This window comes from Patagioenas fasciata, chromosome 4 (assembly GCF_037038585.1).
Source record: "Patagioenas fasciata isolate bPatFas1 chromosome 4, bPatFas1.hap1, whole genome shotgun sequence".
Taxonomy (NCBI): domain Eukaryota; kingdom Metazoa; phylum Chordata; class Aves; order Columbiformes; family Columbidae; genus Patagioenas; species Patagioenas fasciata.
Window position 1 is genome coordinate 38,810,122 of NC_092523.1, and position 22,536 is coordinate 38,832,657.

The 22,536-nt window shown below is 36.4% G+C and overlaps 1 protein-coding gene across 2 annotated transcripts in view; it reads left to right on the top strand.

Annotated features, from left to right (window-relative positions):
- GLRA3 (glycine receptor alpha 3) overlaps positions 1–22,536 on the top strand; it is an 87,971-nt gene that overhangs the window by 45,040 nt on the left and 20,395 nt on the right. For both annotated transcript variants that reach the window (XM_071807692.1, XM_071807691.1), the window contains exons 4-6: positions 490–713; positions 2,442–2,524; positions 14,668–14,805. In XM_071807692.1, the coding sequence (XP_071663793.1) occupies positions 490–713; positions 2,442–2,524; positions 14,668–14,805 (445 nt within the window). The remainder of the gene's footprint in view (positions 1–489; positions 714–2,441; positions 2,525–14,667; positions 14,806–22,536) is intronic.

Here is a 22,536-nt window from a genome sequence, read left to right on the forward strand (position 1 = left end):
ATTTTCAATAGAGAACTGAGGCATGAAAATTCTAAGTAGTGGCTTGAAAATATTTAAGGATTAGAGAGATAAAAAAATAAATGAATCGAGGCTCCCATACAGTGGGACAGATTCTCACTGCCTAAGAAAGGGAAGTAGGACCATTCCTGCCAAGAGTTGGGCAGAAAAAGGTAAATCCATAAAATTCTCTTTATGCTTTCTCATTTTGATTTCAAGACAAAGCTGCTAGAGGGGTAAAGTTATCTGGAGTTATATGAACTATACACAGAAGCTGGATTTCCTTACCTTGAGATTTTTTCAATTGCCCTGAAATGCATCTTTATTCTTATCCATTGTGTCCCCACTAATACAAATAGGTATCATGCTGGCATTCAGCTAAGTAACTCTTTTGTCATCCACAGATGGGCAGAGGATTACATGGCTAAGAAATGAAATAAAAACTAAATCCCTATGCTTGATAAAGCTTTGCTTGTTTTCTCTTTCATTCAGGATTACCGAGTGAACATCTTTCTCCGGCAGAATTGGAATGATCCACGCCTCGCATACAGTGAATATCCAGATGACTCTTTAGACTTAGATCCGTCCATGCTGGATTCAATTTGGAAACCTGATTTGTTCTTTGCAAATGAAAAAGGTGCCAATTTTCATGAAGTCACAACAGATAATAAGCTGCTGAGAATTTTCAAAAATGGAAATGTACTTTATTCCATCAGGTGAGTCACTAATTCAATTATTTTTTTCAGATAAAAGCTCAAAGTGTGCCTAAGAATTTCCCACAGATATCTTCAGTTGTTAGGCATGCAGAACTATAACTAAAGTAGTTGTAAGTTTTGAATACAGGACTTTATCATAATTGCAGTCCACTGTTCATACTAAAATAGAAAATGATCCTTCAATTAGGCACATATATAGTAAAAATAATAAGAAAAGTGTATTTCCCATTTTAAAGTACAGCTACTGAGCCTAGAGTAACTAGGACATGTCCACAGTGCAAATAGCCCTGAAGTATTATAGTCTGAGCTGGCCCATGTACAAGTTTCACACACCGTAGCATCCAATGTGATGACAATCCAATGTTATTTCTTGTTCACATTTTTGGATATTGCAGTTGCACTTCAACATGGAAACATGACCTGTTTAAGGAAGCACGAGATTTAAAGAATAGTTCACTTACTGCTGGAGATGGAGAGAAAAGTGGAAACTCTTGAAAAGGTTTAAGAAGCTGTAAGCAGAAATCACATATAAGTGTTGACAGAATACAGTTATTCTACTTCTTTTCTCTTCTCCCCACTTTCATTTCATTAATACAGATATTAGTAGATGTTTTACCACTGTCTTCAAAAACCTGATCTAATGAGAGACACATTGGATATAAGTATATTAATGCCCCATTAGACATTTGGTATTAATCCAGTGACCTATTTGTGCAAAATGTTCTATTTTTTGAAATAAATATACCCTTGCCCACTTAGTGTTTTGCTTTGCTTGCTTTTATGATACCACGTTAATTGGTAACATTAATGTATGAATGGTATACAGCCATGCTTGCTGCCTACTGCCCATTTCCCTTTAGCACCTAGACCAAACACAGGGGAATGGAAAGAGCCTTATGTGTAATGAATTGAACTCAAGCCACTCACGTTTTTGGAAAACATTCTATCAACTAAACAGATAAATGAATATGGGACAAAATTATCATGCAAGATATTTTCTAGCAAGAAGACAGGTGCAGTCATGACCCTGAATTATGAATGGATACATAAACTTGGCCAGTGTGGGAAAACATGTCCCTTTATCTCTAACATTCTTCTCTGAGAAGTATCACTCTAAAGATAAGTTATTGTATTGATATAAAATGTAAAAATACCTCTTTTGCCTATAGTTTGCAAAGTATTTCACAGAAGTATCAGGACTAACATGAAATACAGCTGCAGTTCAAAATTATAGGCATATTTCAGTCTACTATCAGTATCATAAAACGTTATTTCAAACCTTTGTGTTGACAATTTAAGAACTGTCTTTTAAGACAATAACACATAAATTACTTTGCCACCATGATTCACAGCTGACGTCTGTTATGAAATTCTTGCAAATCGGGGTAAATTTTATATCAAGGATTTGATATACTGTAACGGTACAATAATTCCACTGTAGCACAAAAAAAGCATGGTGTTGTTGCATTCTTTTAGACTTCCTGTAGTTCAGCACCTCTACTGAAAAATGTGTTTTTCTGAAACTCTGTAATAATTATTTTCCCCATTGTCATATTGGGCTAAGCATGCGAAATGGGATCAGCTAATAGACATCACTTTCAAGAGCTTTCTAATAAATAATATATTTTCTTCTATTTCTAATGACTTCCAGTGTTTTCATGCATTCTTCCTGTGCAATTTTATGGTATTTTTTGGTATATTTTTAACATTTTTTTTGTGTTCTTCCAGATTGACTTTAATACTGTCCTGTCCAATGGATCTCAAAAATTTTCCAATGGATGTGCAAACATGTATAATGCAGCTGGAAAGCTGTAAGTTTGAGTAATGTATTTTCCTCCTATAAATACTCTTGTAGGGATTACAATAGCTATGAAGGAGGCAGAAAGACCCACAGTGATACAAGAACAAATTTTCAAAAAAGAATCCTCTATTTTACCAAAAGAATCTGTGAAACGTACGTGATTTTCAAAGGAAGAGATTCTTTCATCCTTACTTGTACTGAAATTCAGCAGTTCTCAGTAAATCTGAAGTTACTAAACTTACGTACTCAGGGCTAGTTTACCTTTATTCAAAATTTATGCATATGGGGATTCACCATTAAGTCTTCCCTGTGTTCACATATACATGGGGACAGTAACATAGGAGCACATAAAGGAAACATGAGAATAATTTAAGAGAGTGATTTACGTGAATATCCTGAAATCGACAGCAACACTGGGTCCTTGAAAGCTGGAAACGAAATTATATATACTGAGTCCCTGTTCTTTAGATTCCTGCCCTAGCTCTTCAATAAGCCTACATGTTACAGCTACATATCTGTAGTTTCTACCAAATCATTCTAGAAGGGATTAGGGAAAGGGTTTACTGCAAGGGAGAACTGTAGAAGATTTCACAGCGCATATATATATATATATCTGTATATGCCCACATACCTACATCACTTATACAGCCCTCACCCCCTCGACTGGAGCAACTCCTTGGATCAGTGGAACACCCCCCAGAAAATCATGGAAAGGGTTGTAGAGCCCTTGCATTGAGGAAGAAGAAGCTCATACAAGGTATCACCCAGTTTGGGATAAAATGTGAGTATGATCTGACCATAACACTGGAAAAGACTGGGGTTAAAATAATTTGTAGTAGCACAGATAGCTTGACATTGAAAACATGCAGCAAAACACAGAAAGAAAAAAAGACCTGATAGCTTTCTAGTGTAGAGGAGGTCTGACAGTTTGGTCAAACCTGGTGTTAACCTAGAATTTCAATGGAAGAAGTGAAATTACAACTTCATAGGTTTAAAATAATCTATTCATAAAGCCCCATTTGCATTATACTCAAATATCCTGAGGAGAGCAGAGAAGCTAAAACCAGCTTAGACAAGACAGGCTTTGCAGAATTATCTTTCAGTTAACAGCAATACTTTTTATGTGAAACAAATTAGTATTTGTTAACTCAATCCATCATATACCATATTTATCCTCTCCCTTGATATCGCAGTTGGAACACAAAAGAGGATGGAAAGCATACAGCAGATGTGACATTTCAAGGCACACACACAGGGACAAAAAGACAAAACCAAAGGTTCTGTCTGCTGCTATGATCTGAGGTAACACAGGGTGTGTGAGGAGGAAGGTACAGATATGCATCAAATTCTCATTTTCCTTGTGATGTGAAGTATTTGGGAATTGTCTTTTCCCCTAAAAATGAGAGGACTTTGGAAAAGATTCCTACCAGAAAGGTCCGACTAATGTTGTGAATAACAAAAATGAAATAAAGACATTCTTTGGAAGATTCCATCAATCCGAAATTTGTGAAAACTATTGACAGGAGAAACAGATAAAAATAAGTACCCATCTTCATATCAGATCTGGATTTATGGTTTTAGGATCAATAAGTAAAATACTTCAGAAGATAATTTTCTACATATACAACGTACATATTGGATTCTTTGAAATACATTATAGATCAGAAACACAGCACACACAATTTGAACATTTCTTGGTTTTTTCTTCTTTTACGGGAACAAAGCAGTGCCTAAGAGAAATGAGAGGTAATTATCAGTCAGTATGTCACAACTGTTTGTTGTATGGATAATGGTATGTTTTTGCAAAAAGTTGCAGGATGAGTATGAAATCCAGATCTATCTTTCATTACAATGGACAGATGGTAATATTATAAAGCAGGCTTTCAATATGTAATGTCTGATGGGTAATGTCTGATTCTGACAGCAGAAATTTTCTTGACTAAAATTGAAAGACAGTTATTTGCTGCAAATGTCAGGGAATTTAGGGCAATATTATATATTCAGCATTTAAGCAAAACGCCCTAGTCAACCCAAGCGGAAAATTCTACCAATAGCGTATGTCACCTTTATAATTTACATGACTAAAGGAAAGGTTAATGTGTGGCGGTTTATCAGGGTACATAGAGTTGACAGGTATATTCACGTTATACAATTATGTTTCAAACAGAAAGTACCATAGTGTTTGACCAAACAAGCAAAAGGTATATAAGGTTTATAAAATTATGTAAGTGTTGCTTTAAAAACTTCATACATCTTTTTCCTTTCTTTCAGCCCTTGTGAGGCCAGGTGACACAACAACTGAGCATTTCTGAAAAACAGGCATCTCTCTTGCTTTATAGAAACCTTGCAGGAGCTCACAATTCCTACAAACTGCACCATAGGGAACCAACACTTATTAGTTGAATAGCACTGTCGAAGTCCTACTGTATTTGCCAGCAGAACATTTTTCACTGAAATCTTGTTTTTAATCATTCAGTTGAGTGGGAGTAAATTCCCTGCTGCACATTCACATAGTAGAGAGAGACAATGCTCACAGAACAGCTGAACAAAATACCAATGAGTTCTTCACAGTCTCCTAGATACAGAGAAAGATCAAATTTGATTTCATTAGCAAGTTACAAGTAATAAACCTTTCCCATATCACTTTGTCTAGTTTTATTGTACCTGTAAATCCACACATTGAAAAATAAAGACTATGGGCAAACTAGCTGGCCTGAGGCAGAAAATTTTGCAGCATGTGGGAGCTTTGCCTATACCAACATGTCTGATAGTAGAATAACCAGCTAGGTCTGCAAGAACAAGGCAGCAGTTGCCTGAAATTACTTTGGGACAGATCCAAAGAAGATAGGTACAGCAGCATAATTTCCAAGCTCCTAGACCTCCAAGAGCAGGAATTCACCTGCCAAAACCCAGTTTCTCTATTCATGAAGTACAGGAAGGGAAACAGACACCTTGGAAAAGTTACAAAAAGTATCTACATACTAGAAAGTAGAATAACTGGATTTTAAAAAAAAAAAAAAAAAAAAGAGTTTTATATAAGTCTGAACTCCAGCCAGTTTCCAAGACTTAGAAAAAGGTGAGCAGAAACATCCAAATCTCAGAGTCTTTGGTAAGAACTGGGCATCCAGTTCTCTTTAAAATTAGAGAAGAAAAAAGGAGGATGGGTGCATTTAGCATTTTCCCAGGCTTCATATCAAATCTCCCGAGGTAAGAACTGACATAACGCTGAGAGCCTGGATCCATCCAAGCATCTCTAATTTCTAGGCGACAGTGTCATACCCTCCTGTTGCTGTCTGACTTACATTTTTTGGTTCAGATTGAAACAACTTAAACAGAAGGATCAAAGCACTAACCCTGGTAGTTAGTGCAATGTCCAGGGATGTAGAGGACATTGGGTCTTAAAACTGAGAACACAATCCTCTCATGTCACAAGTAAATTATTTGATGATAAGGCTGTGTTACAAAATCCAAAGTGTTTGCAGAAGCAACACAGCAGCAGCCATGCTTCCAGATGGTTCTTTTTAAAGTGATGGTCATTGCTGTTTTTCCCACTGAGTGCCAGGTTAGGTAGGATTTTATACAATTATGAATTCACAAGGCCCATTTATCTCACAGTTTCCTTAAATTGTATCTAATCTTGCAAGCCTTGCTCCTTCATATGTCGTTAAACAAATTAGACTGTTTCTAATAAAACACTCATTTTTTTCTTTCTCATTTTACCACTAGGTTGCCAAGGAAGGATGAAAGTTATTTAAAAAGGACAATTGGGTTTACCTCTGCTATAAAATAATTATTTTGTTTAGTACTAGATAATTTCCTTCAATATTGATACTGTTGCTTCAGCACAGAAAGCTCTAAGAGGAAAAGTCATGTACAGCTTTTCTTCCCAAATGATGATTTTATTTTTAGCCAGCTCATGTAATGTTTTTTTCAAGGTCAGTCTAAGCAGCTGGATTTGCCCCTGGTTAAAATACTTCACTTATGCTATGAAGTGTCTGAAAAATATTTAAGTGGAAATGTCTTCTATTTTTAAAGGATTTATTTTACCAAATGATTTCTCGGCAACTAGAATGAGCTGCTTTTGTATCTTAGAAAAGAAGCAAATGAAAATGCACATGTGAAATAATCCCTTCTATATTTCTATGCCTTGCACCAGTGCAGCCTATAGGCATGTGAGATAATTTTAGTTTTATTCTGCTTGAATAAGATACAAAGAAATGTCAGCTAGATACATATTTATTTCCACAGCCTGTCTCTCAGGAAAGAAATGTTTTTCTTTCATGTGCTAGAGCTTGTTGCCTCTCTCTTTAAGTTTCAGTTTTATCTCACAATAATCCTTTATTCATATATTACAATTATAACTTTGTGACATTGAAAAGTCCTGAATTTTCGAAGAATAGTAAAAAGACTAACTCAGTTACAAAAGAAACGTACTATGAAAAGCGACATATGTAAGGGAGAAAGCACCTGATCACCACATAATTTTATTTTAATGATTTTTGTTTCTCTTAATAAATTAAACAATGGCCTTTTATTTTTTCCTTTTTGATTTCTGGAGGCTTCTTAGCCTGTCTAAGCAATCATCCTCTTGTCTGTTGGATTTTTAGAGAAACTTCATGCCCTACTACATGATGCAGTTACCTAAATAGTACAATTTCTTTCCTCCCGGTCTCTAAATTAGAGATTGTGCAAATGGCAAAGATCTGTAAGCAGTCGGCAGCAGCAGTACAGGCTACTGCTTTACAGAAAATTATGTGCGCATTGCTCTTTTCCCACAATAGCACAAAGACAATAAGAACATAAGAAAGACAACACAACTGGAGTGTATTTCTTATGTGCCAGGAAACCTCAGGTGTCTACATGAATGACAGTAGTTACGGGCACACAAGGTCAATAACTGTCCGTGCCTGAATGTCTGGAAACCATAACTCTTCTTTCCATTTCAGTAGCACAAAAGTTGTCAACAACTCATCCTATGGTTTCTACTCTGCAGACAAGTGACTCAGTTCACTGTGTGTATCTGAAGTGAGACTCAACACACAACTACAAAGAGCTAGAAAGTTGTGTCTTCAGCTCCCAACCAGTGCAATATGGAAGGGTAGCAGTAACTACGCAACTGCTGTTGAAGCCATAGAAACTCATAAAAATGACAGCTATAGGCCTCAGCAGCAAATATTAGGTTTAAGATGTGGTAGAGGGCTAGGCCCAAAGTGTTCTTCTTGTCTGAAATTCAGGCTAAGAAGGATAAATCTGTAACTCCCAAGGGATCGATTCCATCAGAATGACTTATAGGGCAATGCAAGAGGCAGACCCCTTGCAAAACAGCTCAGAAGTACATAAAATAAAATCCTGGTTTCTTGGACCTCCAGCCTAAATTTAGCCTTGAAATGCATCACAGTTGCTTTCCTAAGCTAATATTTTTAGTGCATAATGTGTATTAGAAGTATTTATTCTGACCTCAAGCGAAAACCAGATTTGTTAGCTCTGCCGTACATTCCCCCTGCTATGTTGCTTGGAATTCAGGGCACAATTCAAACCTCTGTCATGTTCTTCAGAACAGACATGTGCAGGCAGCCTGTCCTGGAGGAACACTGTTGGTATGCCTAACAGAAGAGTAGTGAAATTATTCTACTCAACATGACTGTAGCCCATGCCTCAGCTGGATGCCAAAAGAGCTGCTTGCTTTGCTGAATAAATTCATTATTATTGTTGGATCTGTACCTTACTAAACATTAAAGAAATGAGAATGGAATTTAGATAAATCACTAGGATTAAAACAACTATAAAATACATTCTGTAGTCAAATGAAACTCTCTTGTACAAAAATGCTATATATTCAGCTCAGTTGTTTCGTGCCATTCACAAGTTTGTTTATTGAACAAGAGGCAAAGAATTAGGTTTTAATATGCCTGTAGGTATTGCAAAATGACACGAAGAATACATGGCCTTCTTGGAATAAAACAGAACACACAGAAAACTTACAAGATATATTGGTATTCAGCTGCATCACAAGTTTTCCTAAAAAATTTATTCTTCGTGGCTTTGAATGTTACTTTAAGGGTGGTTAAAAGGGAAGAACTTCACAAATAAGACTGTCAGCAGTCTTGGAATTGCCAGGACAAGTGTGATTCAAAGATGTGGAGTTTCTGAAGGTATAGGAGAATTACTTGCCTTGAATATCAAACTGTTCTTCTGTAATGGTGTAGTCCTCAGGCAGTCTGGAGAAGAGATGATAACATCTTCAAGACACTTCAATAACTCTTCAAAACAAATTTGTTGGATTCCCACTGTTTTGCCTATGACATTATGGGATTTTAATGCCTACAGCTCACTTTGAATTAGCTAAAATAAAATCTTCATACTCTTAGCATACATGTATACAACTGATATAAACACATTGCTTCCAATAAGTTCCACAAAGTCATGTGGACTTACATGGGTTGAATGGAACCTTATTTGGTCAAGGCAGACTTTCTTCCTATACTATCAAAATCAGATGAGAAAAAATGTTCCATTTGTTATTAAGATTACTAATAGTGTTTAAAAAAAAAAAAAGATGCAATTTACTTTCTTTTCTTTGGGAGACATCATATGGGTATCAATAACAACTTGTCAACATCGTTTTTTTAATATCTAAGATTTTCTGTCAAAGATGACCGAGAACAAGGGAAAAGTTTGGTTTTCTCTTTTCCAGACACTGCAGTGGCTCTTGCTTTTTAGACATATTTTAGCAGTATCACATTCTTTTTCCCTACAATTTTTCCAGAAACCTGTAATTGAACATGTTGAAAATGTTCACTCTAGCTAGACAATTTTCAGTGCTGTCTAAAGGCTAAAGTTAGTATGTCTATCTCGTTCAGAGTTTTGTATAGATTACGTCAATTAAATAGACTATCACTACAGTTTCTTTTTATGGGATGCCCAGATATTCAAAACCCTATGTCAGCTATTCCAGGCACAAGTCCTGACAGCCACTTGTCAACTAATGCCTCATCTTTTCCACCTCCTCCCTCCAGAAGTGTGACCATACAGAGATTTACCCTTCATTTTTTCACACCTATCATGAGCTCTGTGACAGACTATTTTCTAAAGAAAAACTTCTGCAGGCTAAATCTAACTTTCCCAATTGTTTTAGGCCCTCTACACTGCCAGCTAATTGTAAATTTTACTTAGTTTGTCTGTTCTTCATGTTCATCTCAGGAGGAGGTCTCAGTCTGCCAGTACATTCTTTACAAGCTAATTACATGGAATGACTTCAGGCTCCTAAAAGTGAGTTGTCTCTTTTAAAAGAGCTGTTTGCTGAGAGGCTATGGTGCCATGTGTACACACACAGTTCTGGAGTTTTCCTGAGAAATACTCCCTCTAGTAACCTTCTCCTGGTATGATAGAGTTGTCATATAATTATCAACCATTTATCATCTGCTTTTGCATTATAGATGTGCTACCTCAGACTTTGGGTTAATAGAGATGGCATTAAGGTAACATAACCAGTCCTGTAACTCAGTCCTGTAACTGCTGAACATGGCTGTTCAATATAACAGTGCAACTTTTCTGTCCTTTACTTCCAGTTCTATGATGACACCACTTAGATTTTATACTTTTATAGAATTAAGTAAGAGCAAACACGTGGACAGTAGCCAGACAATAACAAATACATTGCAAACTGCACTGTACTTGAGCCACAGCAGCTGATTTGTGTCCTATAATGCACACAATTTGGTATCTCTACTTCCTTTCTCAACCCTTCATGCATGAACACCCTGCAAACCCAAATCCTAGCACAATGCATTTCAGTGACAGAAGTCCTTACTAATCCACCTGATTTAGTTTAGGTTGGCCTGGTCCTGCAGACAACTAGACTACATGAAAGCCTCCATTGCTTTCAGCTGTTTCTGTAGTATAAAAGGGTTACTTTATCCACCAGCAATGAAAAATCAAGTTGCACCTTCACATTCTAAGTAGGTCAGTGACTGACTGTCCTTTTTTCAACACTAAAATGTAGTCACTAGAACTTTCTTCCATAACACTGTATTTCCCAAGCACAGGTAATAAAAATATTTTATAGCAATTTATAATAGTCACCAAACCAACCTCATAGTCAGAAAAGAAAAACTGGTTTTCAGTCAGATGCTGAATATCCTGTTGGCCTGCAGGAAATGCAAGTAAGCAAGGGATATATATGTTCTGCTCACAAAGCAGCAGCAAGAGAAACAATATAGTAAGACTGCACAGGAAAAATTTACGAAGAATAGGAATACTCATTATGTAGCAAAAGTTTACCCTGGAAGACAGGTGTACTCAGAAATAGATTCACAGTTTTTTCTTCCAGACACACAGACTTGTACTCCTTTCAGGTGTGCACACCACATTCCCTATGGAAAGTAGAACACAAGGAAAGCAAGGCACAGAGGGAAAACATCTCTGCCTTTTCTCAGCTAATTAGTTGCTAATTTTGTACAGACAGTTAAATCATTTCATTTTCATTCCTGTAAAACTCATTTTAGCAGTGGATAGTCAAGCCTACTCTTTTAATGTAGATGAGCAGAGACCTTTGTTGCAGCATCTAATCATTTCCACTTTGCAAATGTAGTCCTCAGTACTGCAGTTATCTATGCATGAAAGATCTGTATAGTCTCACTGAACTCAGGCAGTAGCACCAGCATTTTAAATTTATCCAAATAATTCTAATACTGTAAACTTTTACGACTGGCAAGTCTATGTTTCTAAATCTAAAAAGTGACACTCAGCCCTTAAGGCTTCAAAATTTCCATTACCAAAGCTCACTACACTTCTGCTGCTTGCTGTGCACTTAGCCCTCCCACCCCTCGTCGATGCACTAAGCAATTTGGTGCCTTATCCACATCAGGATCATAAGTCCCCACTTGTTGCCGAGACTGAAGTTTAAGGTAATTTCAAAATCTGCCATGATGTCTTCTTTTGTGCAGGGAATCCAGTCACTAGTTACATTAATCAGCAGAGCTACCAAAAGTAGGGTGCTAGAGCACTGGTTTTTAAGGCCCATTGCATTTATAACACTATATATCTAAACTGTAATAGTATATATACTGCAGGATGGTAACCACTGACTATTTTAAAGGGCGATTTCTACAGAACTGCCTTTTTCCCCTTATGCACAGTAGACCCAACACCATGAGCATCCTGAGTGTTAAGTGCTATGCTATTCAGCAGATCTTCTCATAAAATTAATTAAAAACCAAAATATTTTCCTTTTTTTGAGATATTAGGAAAGCTCAGTTAGCTCAATTAGTATCGCTGTTCCTCCTGAAATTTTTTTAACACTGAATAACATGGGATTTAGCCTTTTTGTGCATAGAACATCCTGGGATGGGCCTAGGACATGAACTGCAGTTTTTTCTTGCAAATCCCCCAATTCTGCTGTATTTCTGCTGGTTTCCACTGTAGTCTCTCTTCCTTTTCTCCATGCCAAGCAGAAAGAATAATGCAGTAGCTGGCAAAAAAAAAAAAAAAAAAAAAGATTGTCAGTTTATTTGGAACTATGCCAAATAAAATGTTCTCAGTTGGAAAATCAAGAATACCGATCCTTGTTAGCACTGCTCACTAAAGAAAATTTAGGGACAAATTTGTGTGATCAAATAGTTCAATATGCTCAAATAAGTTATGTTTTCTCGCTTCCCTAATTATAGGAATATTATAAGATTTTTAGGTTTCCCTAATTCAACGGGTACATTGGATTGGGTCATGTATTTCACATTTAATAATGGCACAAAAATTTATTAGAGATTTACTTTAAGTTGATTTAATTAAACATACCTAGTAGAAATATCATATATATTACACTATTTTCAATTTCTTTGGTATAACAGACTCAGATCTCCATTAAGTCCTCTATATTTTAAGACACATTTACTTTATAACTATGATCTTGACTTACAAAACTACAGTTATAGCTTGACTATTCAATAGTGTATTTGGATGTTTAAAATATAAACTTGATAAAAATTAATTACTACATTGGTATTTTACATACACTGATATTTTTAATAGATTGCACTATAGAATAACTAGTTGTCAGGGTAGATAATCAAAATTAAAAACATGCATTAGAGATTAACGAATCTGATCTGGTGAAACAAATTTTGATGCAGCAGTTGTTTCATGTCAGTTCAATGAGTTTTACTCAGGGGATATCACTTCTGGCCACAATCTACATGCTTCAAATGATAATTTCCTTTACACACAACTGCTTTTTGTCTGAGTTCACGAAAAGTTTGATAAGAGCTGTACTCTGATTTTTCAGAGTTTATGGCATTTAATAACGAATCTTAAGATTGTGGTTATGGAATGTCACGTGTTTAATAATACAAAAACAAAAGTGTTTCTTTGCACAGTTAATGTATACTTGTAATGACTTGAATAATGTGTGAACTTAATTAAATACTTATTTAAACGGATACGGTCTCATTTTAGCATATTCATCCAGCCACAACAAAATACCAAAGCAAAGCAACAGTAAGCCTGAGTGCCTGCTAATACCTTGTATAAAGGCTTCCCCACCCCGCCCCCAGCAAAAACAAAACAAAATGCCAAAGAAACAAACCAAACCAAACAAAAATCCCAAACCAAACAAAAAAAAAAAAAAAGAAAGAAAAAAACACCACACCAAACAAAACAACCCACAACCAATCTAGAAGCAGAGAGAGGTGCTTTAAACAGTTTTAAATTTCTAAACACTGATTCTTAGCTCATAGATGAGAAAGGATGAAGTGTGTCTCAGATTTGAGGTCAGCATATCACAGCATTATGACTGATTAGTATTATTAGAATTATCCAGAAAGTAATGAAGTCACTGAATGTAACATGAGAAAGACTTATGCCCACACACTACTAAAGAGGTTACTTCCTTCATGAGAACTTGACATTTCAGTATTTGTGGGAAGAGAATTACTCTTAGAAAGTTCTGCACATTATACTTTGAACGGTACATTGTTACTGAAATGTTAAAAGATACTTCCAGTTATCCTAGCGTATTCTCAACAGCTCATTAGCACTGGACTAAAGCAGAAAGTAAATATTGCAAAGAAGAAAAAAATCGATAAATGAAACCTATATAATTCAGATGTAAAAATTATTCCCTTTTCCTTTTGGTTAAAGCTACTATAAGTGGCTCAAGTGTACCCTTGTCCTTCAAACTACTACAACAATAGAAGTTATCACGTTTTAGATTTCAATCTTCAAAACTCACTTTGCCCAAATCTATTAGATTCTGTGAAAATCTTAATGAAACCTGAATGAGAAGACTTTTTTTTCCCCCCCTGTTGTCATTATCAGACAAAATTTATTCATTTAAAAAACACAGCATAAATTGCCAGGGATATACTGGGAAGTTAATATATCACATATTAAGAGGAAGTAGATGTATTTTCCCGAATTATATCCCTCGCAAATGTTCAGCTGAGAGGGAAACAGAGGGAAAAAAAGTATTTGCCCTTTACAAAGTCTGGCTTTTGATTAGTACTTCTACTACAGCTTTTGCTGTTTTATTTGATCTTATACACACATGCATGAGGTACACATAAGGGCAGGAATCTGAATATTAAAACCGAATGCCTTTTAATATCATAATATGTCACAATCAATTGCTTTCCCTTGTTTTGTACCAGTTTCAGAGAAAAGTATTTCTTCAATTCAACTAACACCTCACTCCTGCAGAAATTTTCATTCATTGTCCTCTTTGAAGCATTTGCACCTAACAATTCAAATTGACATAAAACCATGAACATAGTTTTGACAATCCATCATTTCACCTCAGATAAAAGGAGAAGGAGATCTGAGTGTGAAGGCCCTATTTTAACCTTCATGGTCTGGGGAGGGTAGGATTTTCCCAAGCACCTGAGAGAGCTGGATGTTTATCTCGTTTTGATGCTTTTGTTAATTCCATTCATATACAACGTGATAATTAAGATTTAAAAAAAGATGCTTAAAACTGTTTTGTTTTCTAGTTCGGTATGGTATAGAATGCAAATAAAACTTTGTGATTAAGAGGCACAAGCAGACCCCTTGTTTTATCTCATTCTCACAACATTTACATAAGCCATCACTATTCGGTATGTCCCTGATTTTCAAAGTTTGCAGCTGACTTAGAATTCATTTGCTTTTTTTTTTTTTTTGTAGTTGGATACACAATGAATGATCTCATTTTTGAATGGCAAGAAAAGGGAGCAGTTCAAGTAGCAGAAGGCCTCACTCTGCCGCAGTTTCTGTTGAAAGAAGAAAAGGACTTATGTTACTGCACCAAGCATTACAATACAGGTAGGAAAGCATATTAGTGATTAAAACTTGAAAGACATCTAACATTTATTGTTATTTCAGAGAGTTTTGGTTGGTTGGTTTGGTTTTTTTAACATTCTCACTGAAGTCCCAAGAATTTTAACACGTACAGGTGTGCTGTACAGTCTTAAATAACTGACACAATGAAACAAAACTACCTGAAAGCTGATGAAACTTCTTTTTCGGTAAACTTAAGAAAGTACATAGTTGAAATAATTCAGAAGCTATTCAGTCAGGAGTTTTAGTTTTACAGTAGGTGCAGTGACCATGTGACCACTGTGGGACCCAAAGCATTGCTGACATTCAAAGGTCCATGATGGGCACTAAGCAGGAAAAAGGGACACGGCTGCCAAGCCAGCCATCCCTGCCCCAGTTCTTACAGGAAAGGGGCAACACAAACAAGCTGAAAGCTTCCTTATTGTACAATGGCCAGATGTTCAAACTGGATGTGGCCTTTCTGAGTTCAAGCCTTTGTAGAACTGCAATGTTAAACACATGATTTCTGGGATTAATTGTAAAGGGGGGGGGGGGGGCAATTAACATTATTAATATTTTATTTTTAATTGTAAAAAAAAAATCTCAGTAACTGGACAAGCATAATAATACACATGTAACAAAGGCTAAGAACACATTGCTTCCATCTTCTTGTAGGAGAGAAAGAAAACAAAACACGCCAAACCTAGAACTCTCTCATTCTAATCCAGATCTGGTTTAATTTCTGCTCTACAATATGATTCTTAATAAATTAAACATATCTTGAAATTCTAATTTAGACCTGATCTATTTGAATTCCACTGAAATGGTGGAACAGATAAAATTCAATAGATGGCATTCATAAGGAATGTCCTATTACAATCAAAATTAAGGAAGAATGCTTTTCAACACCGAGTTTCACCACAGCTACCATGGTGCTCTAAAGGAGGGAAAGGTCCTCTAATAATTTCCATTTAGAATAGAGAAATATTGATAGAGACATTTTGAAGTGTTCCCTAAAATAGATGGGAAATACATAGCATGCAGTTGTACTGCACAAATATCTGGCTAATCCTTAAAATCCTTCAAGAAATGGAGAAACATATCCTATAGCAGGTTGCTTTTTTCACTCAAACATCCCTTTGTTAATGACAACAATGAAATTAATATTTTTCCTTTTTGTTATAATTGGTAAGATAAACAAGAAAATCTTATTTTCCTTATTTTTCTCTGTTTCCCTTGAGATACATAGGCAACCTCTTCTTTCTTTTTAGGACTCTTCTGCTTTTGTTGCATTTTAGCATGCCTATAACTGTACTTCATTAACTACATAACAATATTAACAAATGAAAATTCATGGTAGAAAGTATTCTCATTTTTCCAAAGTTAATTTGTACAATATGATGGATCAAAAATCAATGAGGAACTAAAATATTACTGTGGTACTTAATTTGATATTGAATGGAAATGTTTCTTTAAAAGTCAGAGTTTTCAGTGATTTCCAAATATCTCTCCAAACATCTCATACAAAGCCAAATTGTACTCTTATGTCTGAGAATTTCAGTTATAATCATCATAGCTCAAATATTTTTATTTTTACTAAAACTCAGTTTTTGCAGTATTTTTTCTTCATTATCTAAATTTCAAGCCTATTTAAGATGGTATTAACTTTCTTCTAAGCAGAAATAGGAAAACATGCTATGCCTAGGCATAACACACTGGGTTGCATAGGGTTGGCTTATGTCTACTTTCTTTTTTAATGTGGCCCTAAACAGAGTTGAGAAGTGGGAGGAACAGGTTATTAACTGCATGCAAGGTCTCATGACTCTCAAAACGTGCCTGCAAGACAAGTGTGCTTGTCCTTGTGAACTGCTGCTACATTTAGGTGGGAGAAGGGGTTTACCATCATGACTCTAGAGGATAGCGTGGCCAGTCATCAGTCTGTTGTATCTCTGTATTGCTTTGGCCAGACTGCATTTTTGTGGCATAACAGGTGCTGCCCACAATCTTGAAAAGGTGGCAGAAGTTTCTGCCTCTAAGTAGAAAAATAATTAGTCCATTTATTGTCCATAAAAAGTCAAACCATCTACTAATACAAAAAACTTGGAAGCTTGGATGCATATAACCACTGTGTGCTTCAGGATGGAGACTTTAAAGGATCTCAGCAAATGAAAGGCAATTGCACAGTTGTGGAACCTGCATATGACTGACAGGGGGGAAAAAATGCAATGCTGCAGGCAAAAGGGTATGTCCTCACCCGAGGAAGCAGTGCAGTGGCCCACTCTGAGTTACAGCACAAAAATTACAGGTACAAATCTCATGCAGGTCTACATCTATTGTGACGTTCTCCTCTTCAAAATAACAGTATTTTCACCAGAGGTTTGGTGTTGTTTGGTTGGTTGGTTTTTGGGTTTTTTTGGTGGGTTTTTTGTTTGTTTGTTTGTGGGGGTTTTTTTGGGTTTTTTTGTTTGTTTGGTTTTTTTTTTTTAATTTAAGTCTTCAGTATGAAGTTAATCAAGTTAGAAGGGTTTGGGTTGGTTTCTAGGAGGGTAGGAGTGCCTTCCATTTCTTTGTTACAAGCAGTATTATTAATTACTGTGGGTAGTCTAAAAAACCCTAAACATTATATTAAAAGACAATAACAACTAAGAGTTTATTTTCCTACATTATTTCACTCAGATATGTGACTAGAAATGTGCTTTCTTAAGCCTCCTGCAATGAGATACTGTAGACAAATACCCCTTCAGGATACTCCACAAGAAACAAACAAAAAATTTTCAAAACTAGAAATAAATCCTATTTTGCTGGCCTATGACAGATTAGATAAAATTAATTCTTAAAAGAACATTAAGCAACTGCAGCTGGTATGCAATAAGTAACCAAAGAAGAGTTTTCGATTTAAATTTATTTACAACACAGGATGGAAAGCTCTTCTGAGACATCCTGTAAAACAGAAAAAAAGACCCAGAAGTTCCCCTGTGAAACAAATTAACATGAAGCTTCAGGACAGTATGTGGAAACTCATCAGTGCATGTCTCATCAGTGTTTCATGCCCAATTGAAAATGGATCACCACAACCACAGCTTGAAAAATCAACTGCTTCTAAATATAGAAACAGAAAAGTTTCAGCAACACTACAGCATAATGGCTCATCAAGTCTTGTGTTCTGAAGCAATGCAACATTTCTGATCATTTTTATGTTTTTGCACCCACTGACATATATGCAGTGACAAATTTGGGAAGTAGAATCAAACAACTAGAAAAATCACAACATGTGAACCATTTGCATTACAAGGAAGGTCTTGCTTTATCACGTCCTTATTCACTTCATTTCTCACATACATCCTTCCCCTGGGATTTTAGGCAACACCCAATTTTAATTTCAATCACAGGTCATTTGAATCACAGCTGCAAAAAGCCCAATATATGATAGTATGAATGTACACATAATAGCATTGGCCAACAGGCACAACCAGAAGTACTCGGTCTTGGCTTTATTCTCACACCGTGGATAACACACTAGCCCTGTGCTCAAATGGGGCTGCTCAGAACTGTCTTATGTCTGTTGATGGGTTTTAGCTAAAAGTATTGGCTGTAGCAGTCCTGGAAACAATAGAGCTATGGTTGCTACGCTCACAACCAGAACTGATGGGTTCTGGCTGTGGCCATTTCTGATAACTCTGTATCCTTAAATCTGCGATCTTGATGAATACCCCGCTTTCTTCACTCCACATTCCCTGTTCAGCCTCCTAGCACATACATCCCAAACACAATCTTTTCTCATGGCCCCTTTGGTTCCCTCTAAGGTCAAACAAGTTGCTTAATGATCTGTAGATGGTGACCCTTCTAGGTCCTAGCTTCAACTGACTTTATTCCTTATATTAGGTCATTTTGCTGCCAACATGATAGGGATGAAGGAAGACACAGCTTTGACACCTTACTCTGCCAACAAGTACTTAACTCCTACTTGTTTTGACAAACATCTAAACCACTGCTTTTCAGACTATAATAGCAGTGATTTTTAAGCCATGACTTTTTAACCCCTTGGCATTTTTTCATAGGCCACTTATCAGAAAAAGTAGTTAGTATTTGCTATCCAGGAGGTATTATATGCGTGTGAAATCTTGAAAGTTGCTCATTCCTTCACTGAAAAATGAGAAATTATAAACAGTTTGAAAAACAGAGTCCATGACAGTCTGAGGACATGACCATCCCTAAACACACAAAACAGCACTGCCTGACTCCCATGGGGCATTTTTCTCTGCAGAAAAAGATATTTCAGTTGTCACCCCTGCACTGATCAAAATTTAAACATTCTACCTTAAAGAGTCATTGAATAAAAATTCATCAGCTGTCCTGGAAATAAAGACTTTACGTCTCGATGTCCTTGCTATTCTATGTTGCTATAAGCTTATCCTTAATTTCTACTTCTCCCCTCTCTACCCCTGCTGGCACAGTGCAGCACAAGTCTGGAATCACAAGACTCAATATCCATTCTGCTGACTTCTCTTCAGCCCAGTATCTGCCAGGCTCCCACGCCTTTCCTGCAGAACTGCTACATACTCAGTCCATCCCCAGCCTGTACCAGTGCAGGCAGTTACCCCATCCTCATCTCGGAACTGTGCGTTGTCTTTCCTGACTGTCATGATATTGTGATCGGTCCTGTAGCCTATGAAGATCCCTCTGAATGGCAGCTTGGTCATCCGTTCTGAGAGAGATGGGAATTGCAAATGTAAATTTCATCAAGCTGAAAAAAAATTAGTTGCACATTTCCACATCTATTGTCAACTTTCTTTTCCTGTGGTCATTAGCAGTCTTACACCAATGTTAAGTTCACCACTTGCCCCACAATTTTTTTCCAAAGAATCTATGTCATTTGTTTCTAAACAAGTTACATGAAGTTACTAAATCTTTCCAAACCAAAAACTTATCTAGTCAATGGCAGGTGACAGCACCAGCACTGACATTCCCCATTATGCCACTGATATCTGCAGAGTGTGATTTGAAAGACAAACTGAATGGCAGCACATCGCTACAGTCGTTTTGGGAATCTTGGCTTCAGATACATAGATGCTACTCATATATATGAAAAAACATCTAGTTCTACATGCCAGGCACTCAAAAATCATCATTTCTAGTCAGGCTGCATGATCGTAGATACAGCCTGAATGTTTTACAATGAGGAAAAGACATGTACTTTTATAAGCAGTTTTTAATCAGCAAAATATACTCAAATTGCAATTTATATTTCAGTGTAAATTACAAAAAGTGTCTGGAGACTGTACTTACCAAGTGGGTTTTTTATTATCCTGTCTCCTCCTTAGAGAGGCAGGACAATAATTTCAGCTAACTCTACTTATATATAATCAATTTTATAGATACAGCTTCTTGAAATAACCAGCTTTGCACAAACACATAATTTATAGATAGTCTTGTTTATTTAGGAAATTTCATCATGGGAAGTTAAAAGGACAGAAAGTACAGTGGTATTTCTGTAATAAGTAAAGCAGAATGCCTCTCAAATGACAGTGTAACATTCTAGGAGGAATAAAAAGGAAGTCTTTTTATTGAACAGGGTAAGCTCAGCTAGACTGCTTGCCTAGTAGTGGTTCTAATAACAACTCAACCAGGAGAGAAAGTAAAAGAAGCAGTACTGCCTCACAGGAAAGTCAGTTTATGGATTTCCTTCTTCATGGTCTCCGTGAAAATCATCTGCCATTATGATTGTGGTGTGACAAACAACACACTGTACTTTGTTGTCAAGAGAGGTTAATTGTACTCTTATTTTAGCAGATGCAGAACTAACTTAAAGCCCATAACAAAGGGCAGATGGAAAGTGCTGGTAGTCTGTGTCACCCCTCTTAAGGCAATACAATTTTATTTCATTCAGAGACTATGTCTGTTTTCAGCCAAACAGTTCAGTTAGAATGTAAAATTGTCCTCAGAAAAATTATTTCAATGTTAATAACTTAAAAAAAAAAAAAAAAAAGCTTTCTATTTGGGTTTTGGGTGCACTTTTTTCATAACCCAGTTTGTCTGAGGACACTTGAAGCCAATATTCTCACTAAAGACAACAACCATTGCCAGGGTGATTCCATCCTATGTGCTAGATAACCAGATGACCTAAAGAATTAGGGCTCACATATGCAGGGCACTTAAGAAAGGCCTTGATTAATTACATGACGAATGATTTTGTTTCAGGACAATACTGATCAAAACTTCATCTGTCTGGGGCTCTGCCACACATACATGAAGGACAAGCTTTCTACTACCTAGCACACTGAAGAGTTCCAACTCAGGATCAGTACCAGCATCAGCATTAAGGAAGGGTTGGAAAAATATAGCAAAGGGGAAGTTTGTGGAGGCCTGCAGTTACATCATACCACATATATCTCATAAGCTATTCTCAGTGTGTATTGTGCTGCAATAAACATTTGTTTTGAGTAAATCTTGGTCCTTTTTTCCTTCATAAAAAGGTACAGAGAGTAGACAAGAACCCTCGGAGCATTGCAATGGTAACTATTTTGTAAGAAACTGGGAATCCAAGGTATTAAACATCAGAAAACAGTCAAAGTCATAAAGTGCAGTAGCCATATTGAATCAATCCATACAAAAATCAGTTTCTTGAGTCCACCTGTTGTTCTGTCATAGAAGAGTCATCAGCTTTTGCTTTTAGAAGAGAAGACTGTCTTTACTTTTCTCTCTATAGAGCTGTTTTTTGCAATCTATTCCACATAAAATGAGAAACTGTGAGTTTTGCAAGTCTGAAAATGATATACACCACAGAGGTTCACAATAGCACCTAGAAATAAATAATCTGTCTAACACAATTTTCAAGCTCAGATTGAGCTTTAAAGCTTAGGATCTTTATGAAGAGTAGAGAAATTGAGCTGCTTAAGAAAGGGATTTCCAGAAGACAGAGAAATGGGAGAGGCTCTGTATTCTATTAAGGGAGCTCAATCTAAATCAGCCATTTAGACTGAGCATATCCTAGCCACTGAATAAGTCTCTCTCCTTTTCTGCTCTCTCAGTACTTAATTTCATGTTAAACCTGCATCTCCAGTTATTTTTCAAGGGGGAAATTGCAGTGCTAGATGAGAGGACCATCATCACAGTTCAATTGCCTCAGGACTCTGTTAGCAAATATCCATAGTTAACAATATTTTGACCCTTGGGCTGGCTGTTTGTTGGTCATCAGTCACTGCTAAAGACAGAATTGTGTAGCCTACACCCATATTAGCAGATGTGTTGGAATCAGAATATACAATATCTGCCTCCCAGATGTAAGATTTGTATTTTGCTGGGCTCCATAAAGATTTATTCAGATTTGCTTAACTTTGTTCAGTTCAATTTTGCTAAGCTTTTTATCCCTCTATTCAGCAAGAAAACATTCTTATTTTAAGTAAATAGTAAATGTTAAGTAAGCAGTTTAATATAATTTCATTAAGCAACATAGTCTTTAGGACACAGTCCTCTCTACATCCACTCAGGTTACTCACAGATACAGCACCAACAACCAAAGAACACATGTAAAAGAGAAAAATGCACCACCACATGCATATATACCAATACATTCACTTCATGTGTATAGGTATGTCATTCAGCAAGGCAGCACTTTTAGTGCGTTTAGCACACTTGAATCCCTGGTTATGCTAGACTTACAAACACAAAGAACATTACCTCTATTTCAGGAAAAAAAATGCCTTTTTTTTAGGAAGCCCTCAATAGCCATTCTTTTGC